The sequence below is a fragment of the Electrophorus electricus genome, chromosome 1, assembly GCF_041902795.1.
Source record: "Electrophorus electricus isolate QZ-2024a chromosome 1, ASM4190279v1, whole genome shotgun sequence".
Lineage (NCBI taxonomy): Eukaryota > Metazoa > Chordata > Actinopteri > Gymnotiformes > Gymnotidae > Electrophorus > Electrophorus electricus.
In genome coordinates, this window is record NC_137497.1 from 42,028,102 (window position 1) to 42,045,090 (window position 16,989).

The 16,989-nt window shown below is 43.1% G+C and overlaps 2 protein-coding genes across 10 annotated transcripts in view; both read left to right on the top strand.

The window, feature by feature from the left end:
- Positions 1 to 568: 568 nt before the first annotated feature.
- tram1 (translocation associated membrane protein 1) lies at positions 569 to 7,141 on the top strand. 2 transcript variants are annotated; one of them, XM_027023965.3, is made up of 11 exons: positions 569 to 831; positions 1,891 to 1,954; positions 2,701 to 2,822; positions 3,171 to 3,287; positions 3,384 to 3,442; positions 3,996 to 4,080; positions 4,200 to 4,270; positions 4,464 to 4,568; positions 4,774 to 4,917; positions 5,229 to 5,374; positions 5,932 to 7,141. In XM_027023965.3, the coding sequence occupies exons 1-11, from the start codon at positions 709 to 711 to the stop codon at positions 6,003 to 6,005; spliced, it is 1,110 nt and encodes a 369-aa protein (XP_026879766.1). In that variant the 5' UTR covers positions 569 to 708; the 3' UTR covers positions 6,006 to 7,141. The 2 variants fall into 2 exon arrangements, with proteins under 2 accessions (XP_026879766.1, XP_026879767.1); XM_027023966.3 differs by lacking the exon at positions 569 to 831 and adding an exon at positions 1,533 to 1,699.
- Positions 7,142 to 10,875: 3,734 nt separating this feature from the next.
- ncoa2 (nuclear receptor coactivator 2) overlaps positions 10,876 to 16,989 on the top strand; it is a 58,764-nt gene continuing 52,650 nt past the window's right edge. For 4 of the 8 annotated variants that reach the window (XM_035526378.2, XM_035526377.2, XM_035526381.2 and 1 more), the window contains exon 1: positions 10,878 to 11,035. The gene's annotated coding sequence lies outside the window, so the exon portion shown is untranslated. Of the gene's footprint in view, positions 11,036 to 16,989 lie in introns of all 8 variants that reach the window. The other 4 variants (XM_081720386.1, XM_035526380.2, XM_081720404.1 and 1 more) reach the window with 3 other exon arrangements.

A 16,989-nucleotide genomic window follows, 5' to 3' on the forward strand; every position in this document is an offset into this window, starting at 1 on the left:
GAACCAAATCTGTGTGACTGTGCTGTGTACAGAACCAAATCTGTGACTGTGTTGTGCACAGGGCCAAATCTGTGACTGTACTGTGTACAGGGCCAAATTTGTGTGTGACTGCACATTTACAAAATTTGGCAGATGCCCTTATACAGATTAACTTACAGAAGTGCTTTGTACAAAATAGAGCCTCATCCTAGCACAAATAGATCAGGGTGAAGAATACTATCAGGCTAAAACCTGATGGTGAAACACTGAAGTAGACACCCATCTGGCTAAGATCAGTGGAAAAGCAGGCTAAGATTGGTAATAACTGTTAGGACACTGGAGGACCTTACACGACAGGACCGGCGTAACCAAACGATAGGAAGTCAATTTTTGTCACTATCTTGTATAATATTGTTTTCAAAAGTATCTAAGTACCATTTACCTAATACAAGTCATAAAATCTTATGGACTGTACCCTCCAGGCCACCAAGAGGCGGTGTTGCGCTAGCGAAACACACACACACACACACACACACACACACACACACAACCCAACAAATTGAGGAAAGCGAGAAGAAGAGAGAGAGCGAGCTGTTCTCTGCGATTCTGACGTGCTGCCGGATAATCGAGTACGTGTTCTTTGCTCGCTGTTTGATTTTGGCGACGAAAAGTTTTACGCCCCCCCCCCAACAAAAAAATAAAAAATAAATTAAAAATAAATTAAAAAAAATGGGAATCAGAAAGAAGAATAACAAGAACCCTCCAGTTTTCAGTCACGAGTTTATAATCCAAAACCATGCCGATATAGTTTCATGTGTTGCTATGGTGTTCCTTCTCGGTCTTATGTTTGAGGTAAGAAGTCCTGCTTATTTTGTTCATTCGTGGAGACGAATGATGAAATGCCTGTGCTTCTTTTGATCTTTTGCTTTATTTTGCTTTGTTTCACTCAGGATTGTTGTGCCGCTGCAGCGTCATCAAAGTAGTTGAAATGCATCAATCACGTTCACTCGCTTTAGCCGCAAAGAAAATTGAGAATTGCTCATTCATTGCCTGCACGTATTATGTTGCCTTTATTGTGACTGATGCTTGCTTTGAGCTGGCGCTTTTTAACCTACTATTTGTTTGCTTGTTTTCTGTTTTCTTTTTTCTTTCTTCAAATACTGTTAACATGTCTCCGAAACGGGCATTTGGTTTCCTCCTGATAGTGTTCCCCCTTGTTACCCCTTGGTGGGTTTATTTTTTATTAATAAATGGGGAACCTGTGATGACATCCGGACTGCAGGCTTGTCAAATGCAAGAAATAACAGAACTTTTCAAATGCAGAAGGACTGTGTGTACATGGACTCGACTCGTTACGCACGTCGGCTGAATTATGAAACGCCCGTGATTACTGGAGCTCGTATCATTGTGCAATACTCGTGTTGCACGGACACTTACACGAGTAGATCAAGTGTTACGTGGCATTCACTGAGCGATTGAGTGGGACGAGGGTCGTCAGGTCGGCACGATTGGCCTCATTTTTATGTAACCAACAGTAATTTGATTTGGGTTGTTTGGGGTTTTTTTTGGGGGGGGGGATGTGGTCATTTCTTTACTTTCTCGACTCTCCTGTTTCATATGACAATAAGTTTAACCGATAGCTTTCTGAAAATCAGCGCCAGCGGTGGAAGTGCATCATGGGATTTCGAGTTTTTAATGCTGGACTAAAGGACGTTATCATGTCCGTAAAAAAAACCAAACAAAAAAACACTTACATTATTCCAATTTTATCCTTAACATTTTAACGAATTGGTTGAAAGTTTAACGAATTAGTTGAATGTGGAAATTATTCTCATGCTAATTACTAAAGTGCATTTTAAGGTTTGCCGTTATAAAATTACCCTATTGTGATTTTGCTCTCGTATGTTACAGATTACATCAAAAATTGCAGTTCTGTTTATAACTGTGCAGTACAATGTCACAATAACAGAAAATGGTAAGTGAGAGACACTACTGTTTAAAATGTTGTTGTCAGTGTTACTGTGTGCAGAAAAATCTGTCATGTCTGCATGTTCTTTGATATTTCTGAATGCACGAGCTACATTCTGCAGCCCCTGGTTTTTCATGTTCTATATTTAGTGTAGCTTCAAAATCCAAGCTAAACAAAGTTAGTATGGTCGGTTTGATAAGGTGTGTGTATAGAACCAAGGTGCTAAAAACAGTTCAAGGTCATTAAATTTGGTCTTACTGTGAAACCACTCAGAGCCTTGGTGTACAATTACAGTCTATGGCAAATATGCATGTTGGTGTTATGCATAATAGTTTACTATCCATCAGCTCTTTATCAGTGATGAGTTTCTGACCACTGCTGTTGGCTGGCACATCACCCTCAACCCAACAGTGACATTGATGGAGAAAAAAAAACAAAAACACAACAGCATCACTGCTGTTCATGAGAAACCCGTGTCAGCACACCACCACGCCACTACCACGTCAATCACCCAAATAATATCTAGTACAAAAAAAATCCCCAGTGTGACTATCTGGTGAGTGTATACTTCATTACGGCAGTGGTGCGTGTTGAAAGCTAAAGTCTGTTCCTCTGGTTCATGCTGTTTGGCCTGTAGCTGCTGCCCTCTTCCCTGTAACTGTTTACTCCTTCGATGTGTTCAGCACATCTGGCACGTAGCCAGCCAGGGCATCATTGTTGTGACCATGTTTCTGTTCGTGCCTGGTTGTCAGAGGGTTCAGAGGAAACGGCTGTGAATTACTTCCACCATGGCATGAAGGATGTGGCAACGGTTTTCTTCTATATGCTGGTGACCATCATCATGCACGCAATAATCCAGGAGTATGTCCTCGACGTAAGTGTCTGAACATCAGTTTCATTTGGTTTCTTCTGTTTCCGCTCGGTGACGCTATGACTGAGACAGCAAGAGCACATGAATGAGCGCCCACTGGATGAGCTGTTCTGGAAACTTTCAGCACAGTCTTCTATCAACATAACATAGCTGAGTGTTCTCTTAGATGTTTTGGTTGAAAAACATTTGTTTAGTGTAAATGATATATTTTCTGTTTAGGTGGCCCTAACTATCTGGATTCCCAACTGTTGATCAGTGTTCTAGCATATTCAATTACAGTGAAATTGACTATGCACTCATCTGAAAGCTCCTAGCAGTGATGACTTACTGACTCATTTCTTTCCTGCACAGAAAATCAACAGGAAGATGCACTTCTCCAAGACCAAACACAGCAAGTTCAATGAGTCTGGCCAGCTGAGTGCCTTCTACCTCTTCTCATGCCTGTGGGGAGGCAGCATTCTGCACTCTGTAAGGCCCTTTCTCATCACCTTCCACACAATACAGCTACAGTTATTCTTGTAGCCAATGGTGTTCATTTAATTCTTTCATCCTGTTGTACTAAAGGAAAATATCCTGTCCAATCCAGTCAGTCTCTGGGAAGGCTATCCTCACACTCTAATGGCGTGAGTAGCATTCTCTGTTCACCAAATTCATTCAGATTCATTTTTAGTGTATGATTTTAAATGCTTGATGAAAAATAAGCAGTTATATGGATGCGTGTGATTTACAAGTATATGGATGGATGGACTGAATTATATATGGATTAATGGATGGACTGATTGGTGGATGGATTTATTGATAGATGGATTAATGGATGGATGGAGTTATTGGTGGATGGCTAGATGGACGGACTGATTGATTAGAAGATCACACAATTGTATTGTAGCAGCATTTGCATTGTGCCAGCGCTGCCTGTGTGGTGGCCATCACTGAGATCTGTTCCTCTGACTCAGTGAATGCTGATACATGACTCAGATTTCCACTGCTAATCTAATACCCTGTCCCAGTCACACTAAGAAAACTTGAAAGTTGGGTATTATTCACCATGACTTTACTGAGCCTGGCTCTGGTGTGACTTGCCCTGTTCTTGGGAACCATTACAATCGATTTCTGGTTGATTTCTGAATCGGCTGAGACTGTGAGAGAGCAGCTGACGATGGGTCCCGTTTGATTCAGGTTCCAAATGAAGTTTTACTACATCTGTCAGCTCGGCTACTGGCTCCATGCCGTTCCTGAACTCTACTTCCAGAAAGTCAAGAAGGTGAGTGTGCAAAGTCAACAATCGTGTGCGTGCGTGTGTGTATGCGTGCGCATTGTTACACGGTGTTAGAGGAACCACTCTGCTTGTCTGAAGCTGTGTGTGCTAAACATGTTTTGCAGGAGGACATCCCTCGTCAGCTGCTCTACATCAGCCTGTACCTGGTTCACATCGCCGGAGCTTACATTCTAAAGTACCTGCCCCCGTTCTGCCATTTTGCCCCACCATTCTACCATTTCTTCACCGTAAATGAGCTCACAACACTCTTGCTAAAATAAGAATGGAGAGGAGATGGCAGGCCTGCTCGCTGAAAGATATATAATGTTTTGCATGACATGCCTTGTACTGGGGGGCAATGGTCTAACATTTCTTCTGTGTGTTTGCAGTCTGAACCGTCTGGGCCTGTTGTTACTTGTCCTGCATTACTTTGTGGAGCTACTCTTTCATTCATCCCGCATAATTTATTTCAGCAATGAGGAGAGACAGGCAGGGTGAGTCCTGTTGGTCAGAGTGAGAGTGGATGGAGTGTGAGAGGGTGAGCGGGGGTGAGTCCAAAATAGTAACCCCAGCATCTGTGCATGTTAACATTCTTAAGACCATCACACTGTTAAACTCTGACCAAAAAAATGTGGTATTATGGAAACCTTTTGAAATGTGTGTGTGTGTGTGTGTGTGTGTGTGCGTGCATGCGAACAGGTTCACGGTGTGGGCTGTCCTGTTCGTGCTGGCCCGGTTGTTGACTCTCTCTCTGTCCGTGCTCACCGTGGGCTTCGGCCTAGCGGGAGGGGAACATCAGGGCCTGAGTCTGAGTGAGGGAAACTTCAACGTGCTGTTCATCAGGTAGGCCATGGCAAAACGCTGACAATTCACGCAAGGTGACTGAGGCAAAGAACCATACTAGCATCCATATTAATGTGATACATTATATATTTTTTTAACTAGTGTTGATTTCTGATTTTTGTGTTAATGCAAGCAGCAAGTTGAATTGTGTGGCATCACTGAACTCCTGTTACACATAGTGGAAAAACCAAGTTTAAGATTTTTCAGTCTAAAGACCGAGTGGCGGAAAGGACGGTGAAACGTGCTCACCATTTCACTTTTGCTTGGTGTCTTTAGTTGTGTCCGTTTTCTAATCTGGACTTGCTGTTCAGGGTCGCAGTCCTGGCTGCCATCTGCATCACTCAGGCTTTCATGATGTGGAAGTTCATCAACTTCCAGCTGCGTAGATGGAGAGAGCACGCCCAGACGCAGGTCTCAAAGAAGAAGTCCTCCTCAGTGAAGGGCAAGTCCAGGAAAGGTCAGAAACGCAACCATTCTCTCTCCTTAACATTCAAAGCCCGAACCCAGGGTCAAATGAGGTAATGGCAGCTTGTGCTGTGTACAGTGGAAATGTAGCCTGCAATTTATGACGACTCTGCATAAACCGAAACCTCAACTCTTTTTAGGAGAACAACTTCTAATTGCCATAAATCTGTAATATTCATTTAGTAAATGTTGTCTGGTGTAAAATGATGTTATTTTCCAGGCACCGGTACTGCACCTGTTCTACTCTACAGTGAAGTAGAACTTTTCAAATATAAGTCAAATATGACCAAATGAAACTTCCTGCCTTCTGTGTGGTTATGTGCAAAATCATTCCCATAAAGTTTTAATTGATGTTCTTATGTATTTGTTTACATAAATCAAAATTTGCATTCATATCCAGCATTTGTGTGGTCAAAGCCTGTAATCACGAATTTACAGCCCTTAAGTGACACGTTCGACCCCTGTAATTTGGCACACCTTTAGTGTTCGTTTGACTTTTGCGCCTCACCAAATGTGCTGATCATTTTCTTATTCTTCACTCTTTTGCAGCCAATGGTGTGAATGGGTCTGTGAGTGCCAGTGCAGCGGACTCTCCCAGGGCCAGGAAGGACAAGTCGTCCTAAATGCAGAATTCAGCCGCTGCCTTGTTGTTTCTGCGCCCCCCGCCCCCTCTGCCTAGCACTCTGCCCCCCAACCCCCTCCTCTCTACAGCACTCTGTCTACTCCACCCAGCCCTCTGCTCCTCCTCCGCCAACTCCACCCCATGGCCCGATTCCCCCCTGCGCCACGCGTGCTCTACGTTTCTCCTCTCCAGCAGACCTGATTCGTACCCGATTTTGAAATAGTCAGCTAATTGGCCAGCCCTTTCAGAGACGAGGCAGGTGAATGGTAGCAGGGAGGAGGTGGAAGTTACAGCCAGTGTGTGACTCTTCCTGCCTGCATGTCAGTAGGGCAGTTACTCTACAAGAAACTGCCTTTTCTCGAGCTAGGGGTTGAGTAATGTACTGCACAAGTACATTCATTTATTATCTAATGCATAGGTATCAAAGACATCATGATGTGCCTTTTTGATTGGTTGGCTTGTTTTTATTGTGCTTTTTTTCCCCCTCCTCTGAGTCTGAAAGGGTCCATGCACTGTTTTATGGGCTTGAAGCATTCCAGGGTTCCCAACATGCAAACTGTCAGTGAGCTGTGCCAACACAAAGGGCAAATGAAACCTTTAGTGCCTATCTATACCAAATTTTTACAAAACAGGAAGTATAAAAAGGAACAGCTCATGCTGTGTGACACAAATCCAGGTGGTTTATCAAGATTTCGTATGTGTGTGCGTTAGCACATGTCATTTCAGTGCTCTACATTTGGTACTTTGTACTTTGCTAAAGTTGTGTCTTTATCATAACGTGCTGTGCTAGGTGTATAGCCCACTAGAAAACGGTCCCCTTCTCAGAAGATGCCATTCTTTTCAGGGCATCTTTATTTTGATGCCTTCAGCGGTCATTTGAACTGCAGCGCTCAAATGGTCTAGCCGAGTAATTTAGTCCTATAAGAGGATAAAGGAAATGCGTCTCCACCTTCATGGGATAATAGGTTGTGACACTCTTAGGTTATATATGGTACATAACCCTAGCTCATACATTTCTTAAGAATTTATTTTTGTTCTAAGAAAAACAATAAACTGAAATGCAATCCAAATTTAAAAAGTATATTGTTTTGTTTTCTTGTGTCTTTAATGAAATAAAATTCACTTTTTTTTCAATCATCCGACCTCCCTGATGATGGGTGCCTTCTGCTTTAGTTTTGGCCTATAGGCAAGTAGGAGCAACACACAGGAGGCGTCTGATTGACTAAATGGAGGGCGGAGGACGATGCAGCAATGGTCTAGTGTCCAGTTGTTCTGTTCGTTGAAGCTGTGTTGGAAATAATGGGGGAGAGATTTCTCAGGTTTCCTCTGTAAAACTCCCTGACAACAACAAAGGCTGCCTCATGGTGTGTGGCTTCCTGCCTTTTAATGGCCTCATACCGTTTCCCGAGTGCCACGCTGATGTCGGCCTGTGGTGTTGTGTACGCCGTCTGAGGACAACTCCGGAAAACTCAGTAGCCACAGTAGTTTACACAAGATAAAGTTTTCTCTCTCTAGGGAGCAGAAAGACTCGATGGAGAGTACACTCCTGTGATCGCACCAAGCCCTGCTGATCAGAAAGCACACACCACCTTCTGCACTTTTCCCAGAAACATTTGTTGCTTTGTTTTGATAAGCACCTCTCCACCAGTGGCCATAACATATTGCTTCAAGCAACCTGATATGAATGCAAACCAATCTATGACCTTTGTCCCTAGGTGCTCTGATACTATACCTTATGAGCATCCTTGTATTCGTACAAGGTTTTTATTATTGGCATTCCATGACTTGCACAGAACTGTACTGAAACATTTCTCCACTCAGATTCAGATCAGAGATACCATTCTGCCAAACAACCCCCATACAGGTATCTTTGTTGATCCCAACATCGGTGCTGAAGCCCTCCAGAAGTACTATGGTAACAGTAACAGGCCCTTTCTCAAGCACCTCCATGAAGACTGAATACGTATTTAGTGGATACACACACACACAAAATAGTCAGAGCTTTCCTCTCTGAGAGTTGTCTCATTCAAACACTCCTCTCATCCACGGTGATGAACTCCAACTGAGTTAGCCTGGTACTTGGGTATCCCCACCTTCACCGGGGGCTTGGTCTCCTGTAGAAACTCTAAAGAGACACCAATCTTGATCAAGAGTTTTATTACTGGATGTTGTGGATGTAAGGCTGACCATATCTTGTCCATACCTTTCCATCTCCAACTCAGGCTCTTTCCCTGCCAAAGAAGTAACATTCCATGATCCCAGAGTCAGTTTCCACCACCAAGGACTAATCCATCTGAGACCATCTAACCCATATCTGCCTCCTGGCCATTCCTGATCCCACCCCCATCCCTGACCCCACTTTTCACCTTGCAGGTGGTGAACCCACACAATGACTCCACATCCCCTTTCTGGGCTGAGTGCAACTGAATCATGTGTTCAGCCCGGCCACCAGACCTGGTTCCAGGGGCATGACCCAGTGACTCTGATCCAGACAGGATACTCTTAGTTACATAGACCCCATGGTCTCCTTCTGTGGGGGTCTGTCAGACGACACTTTGTCTGACCTATCCACTCAGAGGTATTGACCCTACTGGATGACATAACCCTGACGTTCACTGAAGTATGCAAGCCCATTCATCAAGACCCTTGAATGGGATGAGTGAATTATAAACTTAAATAAAATCATGTAAACTAGGGGTGCCCCTCCAGTGTGGCAATTTCCTGCTAAAATACTGATTCATCGGTTAATTACCGATAATTTACTATGTTGGAGCAAAGAAATCACAAAACCGCTAGACGCTGGCAAATCAGGAGTTGTGAACCCTTAATCTATAAGGCTGAGATCGGCATCAAACTGGCACCCAAAACACTCTCGAAGTCTGAAATGTGTACAAGTTAAAAGATTTATCTTTCTGGGGCGATTTTTTGTTGCAATAATTATATTGGCCTCGTGGTGGCAGAGTTGACTGCGTTTTTATTTTTTTCCGACAGTTTTGCTCAGTTATGGTTTTATATACAAATTGTACCTATTTTTTCAAATATTTCATATAATTCACTATACTGGTCAAACATATCTCTAGACCGAAACATCACTATCCTAGCAACTACTTATGCTGGCCTACCATGAATCAGTGTGATCGTGTTGGGCCGTTCTCAAAACATAAAAATGTTAAAAGTTTTGTTTTGTCTTATGCTCAAGGTTAAAACTGTAGAGTGGTGTTCCTTGGATGTCGTGTTACTCGTGATATCACTCTTATTTTGGCTAATATGAGGAAAAGGTCAAAGTTTTATTCAGCTCATAAATTAACGGAAACTAGATATTGACACTGTATACAGGAGGTTTGAAAGGTAAAACAATTGAAGTTTAGTTATAAGTTTGGTTCTGTATTAGACTTGGCTTATATAGTTTCTCTAATATAAGGTGAACAGCTAATTTTATACACAATTAATCAATCAATCAATTTTAAAGTAGGCAACCAGCAGTTTGCTAGCCGCGATAGGTGTTTTCATCGGTAGACATCATTCATCCTCCAGCCGTGACTGTAGGCTTTTCACGGTCTCCTTTCGAGTTTACCTCAAATGACTAACCGATCAGTTTTGAAGTTTGAGACATTCATCGTTAAAGTGAAAGAAAAGCACGAGAAAGGATAGCAACAGACCGATAGAAGGAAACACACAGCAAATACAGCAAAACCAAAACAGTATTTTGTGAATAAATTAAAAAGCTACAGCAGCCCTCCGGGGGCTTTTAACCACCCTACATGGAAATATCACACTTAACTCTAAAGAGTACCACTCAGCACACAAACATTAGTAAGAAACAGAACAATGACGCCATTTTCCACGATATAAATGAGCCTACCAAAGACAGAGAGAAACGTGTGGTAGAAACAAAGACTAAAAATACCTGGAGACCACTGAAACATGGCAGAGATAGTGTTACTGCACGAGTCTACCGCTGCAACTGACCCACTTGAGTTTATCAGTGATCACTGGAGGTAGCAGCAGGAGGACTTCGGAAATCTTGTATAAAATAATTTCTGTTCACGTACCAACAAATGATTTATGATGATGCAGCCAGCGGACGGTCCAAAACATGCTACCATGACAACCAAAGCGGTTTAGAGCCAGAAATGTGGCAAGTATTTTCTGTGTTAATCAGTTGATCCAAGCCTGACTTTCTCACTATGCATTGCACTGAAGACTGCTCTGCAACTACAGTGCGCTGCTTTGGAGGTACACGTAACACCTGATTTAGTCGGTGTTAGAGACCAAACGATGACATTACATGCAAAGTTATGCAAACTATTTAAATATGGCTACCATATTGAACATGTCTGCCCAAATACTTCTAGTCCCCATAGGAAGTAGATGGCAGCTTAGTGTCAGAATTAACCTGAGCAAAGATTTCATAATCATATATACTATCTTAATTATTTGTTGGTTTGGATTCCTTTTGCATCCCGTGACTTGTTTCTACTTGTTACCTTCGGTAGAATAGCCTATAAAAATGGCACAAATGTGTGACAGGGATTAGTTTTCTGTACATTTTATTGGAAATGTTAGGCAAACGTGAATAAAAAAATCTTACAAAATTAACTGTAGTAAAATGGAAGTGCTTCTCACTTTCTATGTTACACACCTACCGCTACGACTATAAATGTTAAGGGTTTGCGATTCGTTCTTTTGTAATCTTTCGCTGACTTCCTTTCTGTCTTCCACAGTACGCCAGTCTACACATTATTTTAATATTTACAAAATCGAGATATGCATGTCTACGCGTCTTTTGCCCGGTTGCTTACTGCAAGGTTACGCTGCACAGTAGAGATGTAGAGATGCCCGTGGAGAGTGGAGAGGAGGAGGGGGGTGTGCTGGCGACATCAACAACACGCAGCCAGCCATCGTCAGGCACAGGGCTCGAGGAACATGGCGGCGGCACTTAGCTGTGGTGCTGTTTTACCAACCCGAAGGTCAGAGCCGGACGTAACGTACAGGATTTAAGTGAAAACAAACTACCTTAAGTCCGATATCGTAAGTAATGTTACATGTCTACTGTTGAGTAGTGGTTTCCGCTTCTTTGCAATCCAAATTTTCCCACACTCGGCGAAGGACACAATCTCGGTTCCGTGGCGGTTATCCATTAGCTTGGTACACCAGCAATGCTTGTGTTTCACCCCTGCCACTTTGGTGAGTTACAGAGTTGCGTTTGCTTTCGTGCGGTCGTCGTTTACAAACAAGTTGTCGCTCTGCCCTGGATCACAACCCAAAACACAAGTGTTGGCGGATGTTGTGTCCATAAATGTTAATGTGTTGCTGCAGTATTAGTGGGTTCTTGTATGTTGCGTGCACTGAGCACAGAAGTTGAGCCAGCTCGACAGTATTTGCGCGGTTAGCTTAGCCTGCGAGCCGTTCGACGGAACCATTCCGTGGGTAGAACAGCGCTGGCAGTTCGGCGCGGTGTTAACTTGAGCGGGGAGAATTGTTACGTTGGCGAGGTTGTTCCATTTAAACAAAACGGGACGTGTAGCGCGGTAGCTACATGTAATCGCTGTAGCCGCTTTATTTTAAGAGTAGTAAATCATTTGGGTAATCACTGTTTTCCTATATGGTGAGGGATTCGTGAGTCAGCTTTTTGGGAACTATTTCGAATAGCATACAGGCGGCTCTGCTAGCACGGCTTCAAGGGAGGGGGGGGGGAAAGTTCCAGCGCTAATTTGCGTTTACCTTGTGACCGCTTTAACCCACAACTCACTTTAGTCGGATGGAAATGTTCCGTCGAGGGCTTTCAGTCTGACAGGATAAAGTTTGATTTTGATGGACGGGTTTGCTGGCCACTGTGATGGTTTTTCGACGCTGTTACGTCATGCTCTGTGGTGGGGGGGAGGGGTATGTGGGTATTTGACATGCTTTCGTATATGCCAATTTTAAGGGTTTCTTTTATATACAATATATATATGTTTTTAATATAAAATATATTTTGAACGCCGACATGTTTCTTACAGTCATACGTTGTTTTGTGTTTATTTAAAGAAAATCACTGTTTGTTTCTGGTAAGTGGGTAACTGAAAACAGGAAGTATCGTCTCTGGGTTTTGACTATTAGCATCAACTCTCTGGGAGGCAAAAGACATGTATTGCTGGGTAACGTAGTAAAATTGTGTGACACTGTTCTTTCATAATCACGAAACACTGTACACTAGAGTCCCCTGTAGCATGTAGTCCGTCTCCGCCAACACACACACACACACACACACACACACACAAAAAAAATGGATAGTGCACTAACTGCATTCAGGCAAACTGATGCAATTTGCCAGACTGACTTTTTGGACTGTATTAATCACTCAGCCAGTTTTACTCGCCGACCACTCTGCAACTGAGGACCAAGAATGTGTCCCAGCAGGTCGGTTTATGGTCGGCTTGATTTAACTTCAATTCAAAAATGTCTCATATGTCATATTTCAGGTAATTGTCAATATGTGGGATTACTTGTTTTAAAAAAAACATTGTTCAGATTCTGGGTCTTGCATATCAGAAACATGAATTTGACAAATGTGACTAGACTTGCTGAACGACAGCAGTTTTGTGTAGTTGTTTCAAGAAAGCACTTAGGTTTGCCGTCTTGTGACTTTTAGCTGTGTTACCATGACTGAGTTACATACTATGTATAATTCAAATGTAGACCTGGCCTTTTGTGTGTGTGTGTGTGTGTGTGTGTGTGTTTCTGGAATTAGTATAGGTCCACTATCAAATGACTGACTAACAGCACAACTGTACTTCAGATCTCCATATTGTTCTTTCCCCTAGTGCTTAAAATGCTTAGTCATAAGGTTGGTAGGGGGGAGCCGGTTGCTGTAGTTGTTTGAGAACAGAGAATATTGCTGACCTCAGTGCACTAATTTTAGCTACTACTGATTTCTTGTTTAAGGCATTTGTGGTCTTTTGTAATGCTTGGATTAAATGATTATGGAGAGGCCTCTTACCTATTTAAATTACTACTAACAGTTTAACGCAACTGTTTAATATTGTCATTTTTGCAATTTGGTAGCCACGCACAGTGCTACATAGCAGGTTTCTGTATATGCAGTGTTTTTACACCATTACGGGTGGGGGGTGTGTTTTCACCCACTGTGAGTCTGTTGATGTCCAGTGGCTGGTCTCTGTGGCTTAGTACCTTTTGAGCATTGAAATCTAAATATGGAAAATCCTCCAGTGAGTTCCCTGATCACATGGCCTGCTGGCTGCTGGTCAGAGGGTGACCAGGGTGAAGGGGTGTGGCCAGGGTGAAGGGGTGTTGGTTCACTGTGATTAGAGACCCATGACTTCATTATGAAGCAGCTGACCTTTTGCTTCGCTCTATTGCCCGAGCTCTTTGGTCCTGGCGGACTTTTAACCTTACTGTGCGGTTCCTGTAAAGCAGCGCTTGGCAAGACACGTGAGAGTGCCCAGACGCAGCCTGAAAGGAGAAGGGCTGTGTTGTCAGGCAGTTTGAGTCGGATTTTCTAGCTTGTCAGTTAAAGGTTGTTGTATGTCAAATTACAGTTTCTACGTTGTAAAGCTTAAAAGACACAAAATGTGTCAATCTAAGGTGAGTTTTATGACCCTTCACGTGTAATGATTCATAAAGTGTAGTAGTCTGCTGTCAACACTACCAAACGCGGAACAGATACGCCAAATGTGATAATAAATACAGTGACGCCTTAGTCACACTCCAGCCTACTGCGCATCACTCAGACTAGGGGTTGGCATAACCAAATTATGTTCAACAGGCCTAATTAGAAAAAAAAAAAAAACAGGAAAAATGATCTTCATTGATTACATTCCAGTTGGAGGGGATATAACAATCTCTCTCCCCCTCTCTCTCTGCCTCCTGATGCTGTTTGTGTGGTCTTTGTGTGCTTAGGTTTTTCTTAATGGCTCAGATTACACAGGGATCAAAGGGCAGACGCAGGACCTCGTCTTCCTCAATCGCGCTGCTGTTCACATTTACTCCAATGTACGTTTCCAAAGTCCAGTGATTTGGTGCCTCTGTAAGGGTCTTTGTGATTAATGACTCCCAGAAGAAGCAGAGGTTAAAACCTGATCTGTTATGACTAGTTGAATCCCAAAAGAAACTGAATTTTGATTCATTCTGGAGGTGAAACCAATACTCTTATGAGAACTAATTTTCATATGGAAATATATATATCTTTACATTGCTTGGCTTGGCTGGTTGTCTCAGATGAAGGTAATGTGAAGGTTTCTCTATGGTGTGTCACTGCCACACCCTCTGTAACTGGAGTAATTTTATTGCTTGACTGATCAGACTTCTTTGTGCTCAATTGAGAGGCTAAAATTACCTTTCCAACAACCATGTCAAAGTAATGCAAATCATTTTTTAAACCGTGTTGCATTAAGCTATATGTTAGCTAATATTTTGTGATGCACGCCATATGTTTATGCACAGACAGCATTTACGGGACCCGTTTCTATAATTGTTGGATACAGATACCGAATTCTTTTTTTTAATAAGGCGGTCATGTTTATTGTTAGTGGTGTTTACATTGTGAGCCAAGTGTTTCAGGAGGCTGTTAAGTTGTCACAAGTTAACATTTATCAAAACTGTTTGTGATTTTTGTATCATTTCATATCCAAATGTACCATATAATTTATGTTACCTAAACAGCATCTTGTGTTGAATCAGACAAATAGCTGGTTTCTCTCTACTCAAACCAGTACACACATTTGCTTGCCCCTGTGGTGGGTGTGAATAGGTGTGGGTGTGTGGGTAACAGAGAGAGAGAGAAATTGTGTTGTCTCAGTGACCCACCTCTTCTTCCTGTCTTTGTTATTTTGATGGTGAAATAACTGTTGTTCTTTTATTGTATGTTGATTTGTCCATGGTGTGTGATTAAAATAAAATATTACAGAAATTACTCATATATAGATATGCCAGAGAGCTGTGAAGTAAAATTTAGGTTAGTGTAAATGGGTCCCATTAGTCACAGTTTGGAAATGTTCAGAAACATTTTTGAAAGTTTCGAAATGATGGAATTGCAGTTGTTGCTGCTCCACTTTTAAGTGAAAATGTCCTGTGAAAGTCTGCATAACGAAATGAATGGGAGGGGTCTGAGAGAGCTCCAGTCACACAGAGATGTCCCTTGCCTCCCTGTACCTCACAGTGAAACCTGTACTCCACCCTGGCCCCTCCGCGCTGGACTGCGCGTGGGTCCTGGGCCTCAGATGGGCTCGTCTACATGTGGTGAGCGGCAGAAGGCTCTCACATCTGCCTTTACCCTAAAGGGTTAAAGGTTCCCTCTGTTTTCCTCCTGTGTTGGTTTCAGCCAATCCCCACACACTGCAGCTCTTCACTATTGCACAATGGTGACCAGCGTTGGAGGGCGAGGGATTACATAACTCCAGCTCAACAAGAGTAGCCAGTAGTAGTGTGAGTGCGCACGCGCGCGTGCTTGCATGTGCGTACTGTTTCCTTTTGAACTTTGACCTGCCAGTTGCACAATGTCATAGGTCAGGTAAGGACACTTGGAGGAGAGAATGCTAACTACACACTTCTGTATACATTGATGGCGAGAGAGAGAGAGTATGCACCCCTCCCCCTTTAGAAATGAATGTTTGTGTCACTTCTGGGACTTTGAACACATGGACCCCGTGTGCGAAGCCAGTTGGTAACACAGTGTTTAAGCCAGTTGGGATACTCTGTAGCCCTTTCATGTCTGCTTTCTAATGTAATAAAGAGGGGCAGGTGCACCCTTACAGAGAGAGAGAGAGAGAGAGAGAGGGAGCACAATTAGGTTTCACTGTCAGACATGAAGTCAGTGAGGTTATCCTTCACACACCAGTCTTGTCAGAGAGGGCTTCTTCCTCTGGGCTGTGTGACGATGGATGTGTGCTGGAGGTCGGGTCAGTAGAGTGCTGTCTAGTGGATTCTCAGCTCAGTGTGCGCTTGGCATCTTTCCCAGCATGTGATCCTTGCCATTAAGAAAATGCTGGCATCGGTTCAGGAACCTTCTCAATCAGAGGTGGGGGGGGGGGTGTTTGGAGGGGTGTTGAGTGACTTAAGGAAATTCCAAGATGGAGGAAACGATGGTGATGATGGTGATGGAGGTGATGATACAGCAGGCGATCATGGGGTGGAAGTTGGGGTTGAGCCGCTGTTGGAGTCAATCTCGTGTCTGTCTCGCTCCTTAACGGGAATCCTGCGCACACTTAACATGACATCAGGCTGAAAATTAAGCGCTCATGTCCACTCTAGCTACATAAGAGAGCCGCTGAGGCTCCGCCCACCCCTACACGTCTGATGGACTTCAGATTTCCTTCCTTTTTATCTTTTGAAATTTACAAATTAAATGAGGCAGTTTTGCAGGCTATATTGGATATTTCTAAGTAGTTGCACTTTTATTATTTATGCTTATTTTCTCACATTTCAAATGTTTTGACAGGAAAGGTGAGTGAAAGCTTTACATTTTGCTGCACCATAACATCACTGTATTTTGTTCTTGTTTCTGTTTGTTTACAACAAACACAGCAGAAAACACCTCCTCTTGGAGGCAGTCAGGAAGCAATAAGAATTCATAATGCAGACTTGAGCTCATTTGACTAATCTTTTGGATACTCTTGAGAAAGATCGACTGTTTACTGTGGTTCACCTGTGACACAAGGCATGAACTGGCTTAGCTTCAGCTGGAGAAGAGGAGGATGATGAGGAGAGGAAGACATGGTGAGGAGGAGGAGGAGGAGGAGAGGAGGATGTGGAGGGGACAAGGACAATTACAGATGCTCCACTGAAGCCCTAGAGGAACCTTCCTTTCCAGGCTAATTACCAGCCACTTCAAGCCAGCGACCATGCCACTGCTAGCAGGACATCTTTTTTAGGGACACTCTCAGTCTCAGTCCCCCCCCCATCCCCGCTCGCTAATGTACTGAACCATTGGTCTGCTCACAGTAGTATTTGAAGGGTTAAAGACTGATCCAGAGAGATGTATTTGT